Source organism: Sinocyclocheilus anshuiensis, unplaced genomic scaffold, assembly GCF_001515605.1.
Source record: "Sinocyclocheilus anshuiensis isolate Anshui unplaced genomic scaffold, SAMN03320099.WGS_v1.1 scaffold1854, whole genome shotgun sequence".
Classification (NCBI taxonomy): Eukaryota; Metazoa; Chordata; class Actinopteri; order Cypriniformes; family Cyprinidae; genus Sinocyclocheilus; species Sinocyclocheilus anshuiensis.
Genome location: NW_015546040.1, coordinates 501,273 through 512,603, shown reverse-complemented (window position 1 = coordinate 512,603; position 11,331 = coordinate 501,273). Strand labels below are relative to the sequence as shown.

Sequence of the window (11,331 nt, the reverse complement as noted above, 5' to 3'; positions counted from 1 at the left end):
CCAGAAAAATCTTTAGTCGAGGGCAGCCCTAGAAATCTGATTCTTTTCTGTGAATTGATTCTTTCGGACAGTTTGCTTCAATGAACTGGTTCAATTCACGTGTTTGTGTACGAAATCACACAATGAATTATCAAATACATATTATAAAAGCACCCAATAATGATGTGAAACGTGGATGTTTTACATGTCTAAATCGTATAAAGTGAATAAACTAGCCTTCATCAGCTCAACTTTTTCCATAAACAATGATAAACCATAAAAACGTTAATTTGTCCCTTCGTTCAAGTGTTGGGTTCACTCATGCTCATATCAGCGGCTCATCCGAGTCGAACTGCTTCCTCAGTTCAGTGACTGCTGGAGGAACTGAAGCATTGAATCAGTTCATTCATCACAGAATCAGATACGCCGCTATTTTGACTCATTTCCAGTCGCAGTGACTGTCAGGCGTCTGAAAGTGAGTTTGATTGAGTAACTTGTAGATCTGTGCTGCTTGAGACGCGAACTGATTCAGTCTGATTTGATGAACTGGCTCATATAGTTCACTAAAGAGAACCGGTTCAAAAGAATGATTCGTTCACAAACTGGATTACAGGTAATAATGTTGTAAATAATGCTCAGTTTCTTGCACAGACCGATCGTTTCTCTTCATACAACATTTTATGAATCACCAAAGAGCAGTTTTAAGTGCTACTCATTTAAGTGCTACTCAGTGCTACTCATTTCTACTTTTACTTCTCATATGCAATTTTCAAGAACATTTGAGTCAAAGTTGATAGTGATACCTGAGAGAAACAGATCTTAGATCTTTTTTTTTTTTTTTTATGCAAGTAAAGAATGTGACAATGTTTACATGTGCCAAATACAGAATCCCATGGGATCTTAGATCTCTAATAACGTTCTGAAAAGACCAGCATAGTCGTGCTTTTCACCAGTTTAACTGTGAAGGTTGGTGCTACTTGTGCAAGAATGATTTGCTGGGTAAAAAGCTTAATGGCGAAGCCAGCATCCAAAACACAACATATGCTGGTCTTTTCAGCAGGGAAATCTTTCGAGCTATGAAAGAGCAACTTCTGAGCAATAAAACCTGCTTCTGTGAAGAGAGACAGACATAGAAAGAGAGACAGATGGAGAGACATCCACATCCATAAGGAATGAGCGTGAACATATTGGTCGGCATTAGTTAGTCCACGAGCACTGAGAGTTTGCGTTTGAAGCTCAGTCTCAGTCGAGCGTCTCGTGAGATCGTCTTGTTTTGATGCAACGTCTCTGTCTTATGTGTCCCTTCATCCTCATGAAAGGCCACTCTACACAGAACAACAACACATCCATGCTCTTTACCGCAGCTAAACACGAGCAATCAAGTGAAGTGGAAACTCCTAGAGGCACATTTCTGTTAATTTCAGAGTAAAAAAAGAGAAACATACACAAACCTTCACCATCATCAAAGCATGTTTCCCCTTGTTTTTCACAGAATTTTGTTGTTCAGCTTGAAATCAAACAGGAATACAACTACTAAAATCAGATTTTACAACTGGACCTGCTTCTCAGAGATTCTCACTAGTCAACGGATGCAAATGCGAAAGTTAAAAAATAAAGAAACTGAAATGGTTTAAAAAAAAAAACATCAGTGGCTACTTGCAACATGCATGTTTAAATGCAACCTAATCTGTGTAATTCAACATGAAACTGAAGTTGTGACATATTTCTGAATAAAACAGCTTTTGAACAAGAAAAAAAACACATTGGGTCTGTATTTAAAATTTTATTTTAATTACTAATTATATTTATAATATTCATACATTGATATCCATTTTAAAATTCTAAATTTAAATTGTATATTAATTTATTTTTTTGCATGCATACTTCAAAAATGAATGTGTGCATAAGAAAAATGCACAAGAAAAACTTATTTTCTGCCATATTATGTAAGATATGTCAACAAGGTAAGAAAAAAAAAGCAAATTACAGCCATTAGCGACGTATTTGTGGACTTTGCAAATGAATTGAATTTATTTGGACTAACAAAATGAGTGCAAAAACATTCCCAGTGTTTGATGACAAGAAACACATGAAACAATTTTTTTTGCTGTCAATGGCCATGTGCCATTTTTGCAATAAAAAATAAAAAAAATATTTATGTACAATGCAACACTGGTTCAAGCAACTTGAGGTTTGGTGAAGCCAAATGCAATTTATTTAATAACATGACAAGCTTTAATACAAGAAATGAGCTGACATTTCACGCTCAAGACAAACCGCAAATATCAAATCTCAATATAATCTCAGACTGCATCAAACAACCCTAGACAAAGGCTAACAAATATCCACAATGCCTAATAATTAAACAAGCCATATCTGCAGAATCAGACACCAAACATGGCACTAAAACTTCAAAATAAAAGCACTCCGACTGATTTTCATTGAGCACTTTCATAAATGCACAGTAGGTGGCGATATGCAATGCCAATATAAATTACAAAACAATAGAAGAACAATTTTAACACTCTCAGTAAAACCTTAAATCATCAATTGTTGACCTTCTTGTTAAAAAGTCAATGGTTTTAATAGTTGCATGTTTAATAGTTTGGTCATTTTGCCCATCTCAAAATCAGAGGAAGCTATACAGATAAAGGTGTTTATTTTTAATGCATGTGTGTAATGCCGTTTCTAACAAATGGGATATTTTGTATTGTGCATCGTGGCATTCATCTAGTGTTTCTAATATAATCCATTCTCGCGTGGCCACCTATGGAGCTCTAGCAGCATGATTAATTTCAGCGGTAATCAATGATTATTCTACAAAGGCCTCATTACTGTCGACCTACTGCAGTTATTGTTGTTATTATTATTGAGTCGCACTATTATCTCCACAATGAAACAGAATGACGATGCTTCTTTTGACTAATGAAACACTTTAAGATAAATAAGCACTTTCAGATAAAAGAACCTAAAAAAAGGTTTGGGCCATTTGAAACTAATAGCTTTGCAGGACGATAAGCACTTTTGGTAAATAACAAAAACTAACTTTTACCGTTTCCACAGTGCCTGTAAAAAGTAATGATCGTTTTTCAAGAAAATAATGCCTTAATACAAGAAAAAATGTAATCTTAGTGGTCCCAAACATAAGACACATTTTCTTTGTGCAAAATTATTATTAGTAGTAGTAGTATAACTAGTATTATTAATTTTAATACATATTTTGCTAATAATAATAATAATGCAGACATTAGTATTATTATTAATTTTAATACATCTTTTGCTAATAATAATAATAATAATAATGCATACATTGTTACTATTATTATTATTATTAATACCTTTTTAATACTCAAGAAAATAATGCCTTAATACAAGAAAAAATGTAATCTTAGTGGTCCCAAACATAAGACACATTTTCTTTGTGCAAAATTATTATTAGTAGTAGTAGTATAACTAGTATTATTAATTTTAATACATATTTTGCTAATAATAATAATGCAGACATTAGTATTATTATTAATTTTAATACATCTTTTGCTAATAATTATAATAATAATAATGCATACATTGTTACTATTATTATTATTATTATTAATTCCTTTTTAATACATCTTTTGATTTTGGAGTGAAATGTGACCCACAAATGTTGTCAACAGGTTTCATGAGATTCATCTAATGGCTCTCTCTATACATTTAAGCTTAAGCTTTAAAAATCTGATATTATTTCAGATATCAGCTATGTCAGATATTATTTCAGATATATATTATTATTATTGCATGAAGAATCAAACTGGGTCATCCAGAACAGACTTTCAGCCTGACTGGAGTCACAGCATGTTCCTGAATGCACGATTTAATCATGCCTTGAGACTCGGACTGATCTTATAACTTTGACTTTTGATTGCAGGTTACGGTAGCTTGGAAAATTTTGAGACATTGTTGAGATCTCTTCAGACTTGTGAGATTACAGAGGTATTTTTCTCAAGCTAAAGACTTAACGCTTCTCATATGCTCTCCAAATAACCGAAGCGCTGTCTGGGAGAAACAAGCGAGATTTTAGAGAGATCTGATTAGTGATTGTTCGTTCCTGTGGGGAGTGACCGAGACGCAGCGCGACTGTGCATGTGAGAAAAGTCTTCACAGAGACTGACAGTCTGTGTCTCTCTGAAAGCTCGCTGGACGCCCACTCACAGCTGCCTGTGAAGCGTCTCAAACTCGGCTGCAGATATTGTGTTTCCTCCTGCTCTCTGCGCTGTAGCGGCATAAGCCACGAGAGGAGGAGGATGTGGAAACCGAAGCCTTGATGAGTCACTGTGATGGTGCACAAGAAACGCAGGAGCAGGAATAGATAGCAACCATTCACAGCAGAGACATTCATTGAGATAAAACACAATTCTGATTTCTAAATCCAAACATTCGTTCCTTTACATTTAGGAAATTTCACATCTGCTTTTATCCACAATCACACAGATTTTGTAAACTCGTTCTTAGTTCTGGTGTTGAACATGAACGCAGTGTAATGGATAAAATGCATGAATGTACATGGAAATTTTCAATTTCCAATTAAAGGAACATGTTCACGCAAAAAATATGATTTGCTTTGCATTAGATTTGGAGAAATGTAGCATTGCATTACTTGCTCAGCAAGCTGTTTGGACTCTCATTCTGACGGCACCCATTCACTGCAGAGCATCCATTGCTGAGACACTGATGCAATGCTACATTTCTCCAAACCTGATGAAGAAACACACTCCTCTACATCCTGGTTGGCCTGAGAGTGAGTAAATTTTTAGCACATTGCAATTTTTGGGTGAACTAAAACATATAATAGTTACATGACTCAATCTGAAATTTATGTTGTAACAGAAAACATTGCTATCTTTTTTTATATATATTTTTCGAATTCGACATGCTGATTCGACAACAAATCAATAAATATCATCCAACACAACAAATAAATTGTTGGCGAATTATAAATGACTGTGCATTCATACAGAAATGTTTTATCTCATGGGTTTCAGTTTTTATCTCTCCTAACAATCAACTTGAACATAGTTTGCCACTGTATAGTGCATTTCCCTCCTGTTTTTTGCTTTAAATTAATTTACGCTTGGTGTTTATAATAAATGTTGTTTATAATGAATGCTGCCTATAATTTATGTTTGTTCTTGTTCTGTATACCGTTAAATTTGAAGGATTTGTTGTGGAGTAAGGGGAAGTAAAGTACATGTTTATAATGTCTGTAAACATTTTGTTTTATTTTCCAGTGTTATGCGATATTTCTACAATGTAATATGTCTGATTGTTGGCTCTGTGACAAATGGTTTATGGTCCTCTAAGTTGCTTTGGATAAATGCATCTGTTAAATGCATAAATGTAATAAGAAAATGCAACTTACACACAAACATTGCATTTCAAGGATTTCATCTTTCATTTTTAGATGAAAAATCTCTTTATCTGGAAGTACTAGAAGTTGCTTTGGATAAAAGACTGTTAAATGGCAACATAAATTCAACCTCTGCTGAGTATAAAACCAACCAAACTCGATTAAAAAACTCCCTATGCCGTTTCCCAGACATAAAAGCTGGGTATCTTATGTTAACATGTGAACTGTTCTCAGGATTACCTGTATTTTATGAGCAGAATCTATGCAAATCTGCCCTGATTCTGTGGCTCATGGGAATCAAAGCATATTATTATATGAATGCAGCATCTACATAATTGAAATTACCACTTTATGCAGTTCTGAAGCCTGCTGAATGCAACCGCACTTTAAAATGAGTTTTCTCATGTATATTTCCCCTGGGAGGGAGGGGCTTGATATAGTTCTGTTTTCAAGGGTTTATATCTATACGTCCTTTCTTCCGCTCATTAATCAAACGAGGCTTTGACTTTTACAGAATACAGGCCAATTGCAGGATTTTGTACAAAATGTTAGTGGTTGCACTACACACAGGCTTTTTGTACTTGACAGTTTTATCTATATTTATTAGTGGTGTTTCTGAAGTCAAGTATCACTCGAAGTAATAAAACAAAGATTATCAGAGTATGTTTTAAAAGAAAATACTATTTTAGTCTTTCTACTTCAAAATTGAGTTCATTGTGTTACTTCATTTCTCTGTAATTATTTGTGAAAATTGGGGATTAAACTACCTTAAAGAAATATTCACCCAAAAAACTAAAATTTGCTGAAAATGTGCTCACCCAAGATATAGATGAGTTTGTTTCTTCATCAGATTTGGAGAAATGTAGCATTGCATCTCTTGCTCACCAATGGATGCTCTGCAGTGAATGGGTGCCGTCAGAATGAGAGTCCAAACAGCTGATAAAAACATCACAATAATCCACACCAATCCAGTCCATCAACTGAAGTGAAACGAAAACTTTTCGTAAGAAACAAATCCATCATTAAGATGTTTTTAACTAAAATATGAGTCCATAATCCATAATAACTCTTCCTCCAGTGAAAAAGCCCATCTCCTGATGTCTCTCACCTCAGAATCCACCCATATATTTGTTTAGAGCTGTTTTGGCTTGTAAACAGTGTTTGATCTGTGCAGATTTCTCTCCTGATTCAGACCAGACCATTTTTTCACTGGAGGTAGCGTTATTATGGATTATGGACTATTGTAAATGGAAGCAATGGTTCAACGTTAAAAACGTCTTGATTGATTTTTTTTTTCAGCTTTTGTCTTCTCCAGATGTTAACTGATGGACTGGAGTTCTGTGGATTACTTGTGGATTATTGTGATGTTTTTATCAGCTGTTTGGACTCTCGTTCTGACGGCACCCATTCACACTGCAGAGGATCAGTTGGAGAGCAAGTGATGGAATGCTACATTTGTTCCAGAAACATATATACTATTTTACAGTAAATTTCTTATTCCTTTGAACTGTTTTGATGCTGCAGTGTGGCTATTTCCCCCAGGCACAGAGGTAAATAAAGGTTACTCCAGTCTGCTTTCATATTGAGAGCATGCATGCATCTGCATGCGTACGTGTTTGTACAAGCATGAGCATTACTCTGGCTGTCTTTTTTCCCGTCCCCCAGTATGCACGTATCTCAGTGGAGATGCACTTCAGACATACACTCTCCACACGGCACCACATAAATCTTTTAATACTCCCACCACTGAGATTCTTCACCGCAACTCAGAGAAATCTCTTAATTATGGCACTTAACATAGCACACGATAGCTGCAGCCACGCCGCAGAGCGCATAATTCACTGCGCCTTGAGCCCAGACCTCAAAAACACTGAGCGTGAAGATGGAATGAAGACAGAATGTTTTTATATCCGTGATGCTGTGTGAGGAATCACAAAGAAGGGCTCTTGAGAAAAAGCCCTTAAGCAAACAGTTTCTGTACCACAAAAGGACAAAATAAAATGAATGACAATTTCAAGGGCTTCTCAAGCGTTAACATTCAACCTGGAGTGCATGAATGTGGGCATTTTTAAACATTAACAGAATATCAAGCTCAGTATCTTACAATGACTTATCTGAACTTGAACATCAATAAGAGCTGTAATATTATTGCAAAATTCAGAGTCAAAATTTAGGACAGCTCAGCTCAGGCTGCTTAACCCTCTACCGCATGGTGTAGCCATATGGCAACATACTCTATTTTCATGAACTGCAATGTTTTTGGTTTTATGTCAGTGTTTTATGATACATTATATACAGTATTATATTTGTTTTAACTGTATAAATTTGCAGTTTAAATAATATTCATGAAAAATGTAATGAAATTAAAACAATTATAAATCATTATTCAGCAAAAAAAGAATAGAATAAATAAAAGCACAAGTTGTTGGAAAGTATGTATAAGGTGTCAATTATAAGTAAGTACTGTCTAAAAGCTTATAATAGCACCAATTGAATCAACACAACCAACATTTCTGAGGAAAAATATTAATTATAAGTAAGCTTACACTTATTCTAAGTTAGATCCACTATTGTATGCTGTTGCCGTATGGCAACATATCATAAAGTACCTTAAAATAATATTTTTTTCCAAATTTTTTTTTACAGCATTTCAAGTTAAGCCATTCTTAGAGAAGAAAAAGATTCAAATATTTTTTTCTATAGGTCTATCATAATGCGTGCGGTAGAGGATTCACTTTTAGACGAGGATGAAAATCTGCTCATGAAGTGTTTTTGTGCCCTGTTTTCGATCATTCTTTCCTGAGGACACAATCCTTCAGTGGACAACTGCAGACTTCAATATTCAGTAATTATTTATACACATGTGCACTAAATTTAAAGAAAGCAAGTATTTTTGACAGATGTACACTCTTGGAATGTCAGGATTCTGACAACATTATACATGTTTTCCTATAATAACAGATATCACAACTAACAGGGAACGTTTTCTCAACGTTATGAAAATGTTCCAGTAAAATTAATAATGTTCATTCATTCAAGTTATCTGGTCTTTAATAATGTTCAAAACATTAGCATAGATATTTATTCATTGCTCGTGGAACTTTTATTTCTGAAATATTTTAGTTGGACTTATTTTTTAAATGTTGCTACTTTTTCAGAATTTTCTGAGAAAAGTAACATTCAAAAGTAGCATTTCCACAATGTTTACAATTTTTTTTTTTTTTTTTACTGGATGTTTAGAATGTTCAGCGAACATTGAGAAATAATATTTTCGCAACCTTATGGGAACGTTAGCAAAACGTTATTGGAACATATTTTTGTTAGCTGGGATGCCGCTGTTTTGTATTATCAAAATATTTCACAGCCATAGCTGTAACATAAAACAGGAAAATAACTTTATACTTGATGATGCCAACTTAATTTCCTTCTTTCAGTTTTCACTGGCTGTGTAGGTAACCTTAAAAAAATGCTTCTTTATCAAAAATGATCTATGTAGAAAGTCACCGGTGCCATCTAAAATGGTGATTCCCAACAATTAAGGGGGTCTCAACAAACTTACAAATGTCCAAAAATGATTTAAAATGATCTAAAATATGCTATTGTTAAAAGACTCCAGCTTAATTAAAAGCTAAAACCAATAAATTCAAAATGCACAACATGTAAACTGACATTATATGCTGTAATGTTGGTCATTCTCAGCCCCAGAGGTGCCAAATGAGTCCTGAGGCCTTCAAGTGTTATTTTGAACAATTCGAGAGCATCACAAAGATCTCAGGAAGGTTGAAAAGTCACCGGTGCCATCTAAAATGGTGATTCCCAACAATTAAGGGGGTCTCAACAAACTTACAAATGTCCAAAAATGATTTAAAATGATCTAAAATATGCTATTGTTAAAAGACTCCAGCTTAATTAAAAGCTAAAACCAATAAATTCAAAATGCACAACATGTAAACTGACATTATATGCTGTAATGTTGGTCATTCTCAGCCCCAGAGGCGCCAAATGAGTCCTGAGGCCTTCAAGTGTTATTTTGAACAATGGAGAGCATCACAAAGATCTCAGGAAGGTTGAAAAACACTGATCTTAGACTTTAAAGAGATGCATTTAATGCAGAACTGTCATCTACTGAGACAATGACTGTCTAGGCAGCTGGCATCTGTTCTGGACGCAGCCAATGTGTCTAATGGAATTAACTGACTACTTAAATCAACCTAGTATTTAACATGGATATGGTCACTGAAACAGCTGGTTAACCATTAAAATCCATAAAGCCAGTCCAAACAAATCATACTGCTACACAATGCATTTCTGAAATGATCCGTATCATTTTAACGCACTCGCCACCAGCCAAAAATGTGTATTTTTCACAATTTTTCCTTATCTTACATCCACTGTGATGAGCAACATCATGCCAGATCGGCTGCTGACAATAAACACGTAGCACTGATTATATTTTAAGCAACAGTCTTCAAAAATAATCCAAAAAAGGAAAGATGTCCAGTTGCTTTGGCACTGCACACTAGAATGAAATGTGCATTTCAAATGCACATCTTAATAATTGCATGCGAGTTGAACACATCCAATAGATGAGATTTCCAGCATTAAAATAGCTTATATAAATAGCTTTAGGGGCCTAAACAACAGTGGTTTAATTTCATAGACAAGGCAAGCTATTGCATGCACTTAAAAAAGAACAAAGGCTGGAAAAACTCTCCATTCAGCAAAACAGTTAATTTGTCACCCTGCCTAATAACTAGAACTAAACAGACTAAGACAGGCAGTAACCCCAAGACTAATTTAAAGAAATCCCCAATGCTTTTTCCCAAAGATTTCCCCATAGTAAGATCCGGATGGTGGTGAACAGAGATGCTTATTAACTTGAAGCGCAAAGGACTGAGCAGTAAACAGCGCTCTACCTCCACCTGTCGTTCTGCCAAAGATACCAATCTAGAACGCGAGCGTTATAATGTACGAAGCTGTTGTACAGACGCGCGAAGTGGAGAAGAAAACCAATTATTTTAATAAAGGGGGGCGTTCTGATCACCTTCGTTCGTTATAAGAGGAGGCTCTTTCTCAAGCGTTGAAACTCTCAGTCACTGATGCACACGGTCCACAGAAACCAACAAACAGCTTTTGAAATAAATCAGACGCGTTGTAAATAAACGCGATTAAGTGTCACCTCCAAACGCGCGTGCCAGGATTTAATAAGCGTTCTTCGGACTTTACAACCGTGATATAAAACATTACAGCGCACATTCTTATAAATATATCCATCAAGTTACAAGAGACAGATAAAAACTGAGAACAAGCTGGACCAACAAATATAAATCAATCAAATTATGAGGAAAACGACAAGTGCGCGGTTAAAAGTATGAGGGGGCATAATAACGCACTGATTACGGGCGGATTATTTTCTTTTAGAGTACATTGATCGCTCTGTAAACAAAATAAATCATATTTCATAACATCCGATCAGCTAAAGTCTGATAACATTGATGTTTTCCTCAGAAGATGAACGTTTAATGCAGAAACCGCGCGCAGATCATGTGCCAATCATAAATTATCGCCAAGGAATCAACACGAGACGCATCTATTCTCCTCACAGGATCTTCTCGCTGAAATAGCAGCACAACCGTTGTCTTAATCCAGTGTCCATCCATGTAACACCCAAAACCAGCCATTCTCCCCTCAGTCATACCGAGGACATACAGAGCCGGAGCTGCCCAACTTATGCCCGCTGTTTGACCGCCCACTCAAATGTGTAAATGTTGATTTGTTTACCTTGACAGCCGCAGAGCAGCAATCCCAGCAGACAGGTGAATTTGAGGATCATTTTCAGCAGGTGAGAGTGACGGACAGCCGCTTGTGTCGCGAGTTGAAACCTCAGTGAGCCGAATGAAAGTAGCGAATCCAGCTCTCTCTCTCTCTCTCTCTCTCTCTCTATCTCTCTCTCTCTCTCTCTCTCT

At 35.6% G+C, this 11,331-nt stretch overlaps 1 protein-coding gene across 2 annotated transcripts in view; it reads right to left on the bottom strand.

Moving 5' to 3' along the window:
• LOC107698913 (neural cell adhesion molecule 2) overlaps positions 1–11,246 on the bottom strand; it is a 266,413-nt gene extending 255,167 nt beyond the window's left edge. For both annotated transcript variants that reach the window (XM_016500050.1, XM_016500051.1), the window contains exon 1: positions 11,147–11,246. In XM_016500050.1, coding sequence (XP_016355536.1) covers positions 11,147–11,198 — 52 coding nt within the window. In that variant the 5' untranslated portion in view covers positions 11,199–11,246. The remainder of the gene's footprint in view (positions 1–11,146) is intronic.
• Between the last annotated feature and the right edge of the window lie 85 nt (positions 11,247–11,331).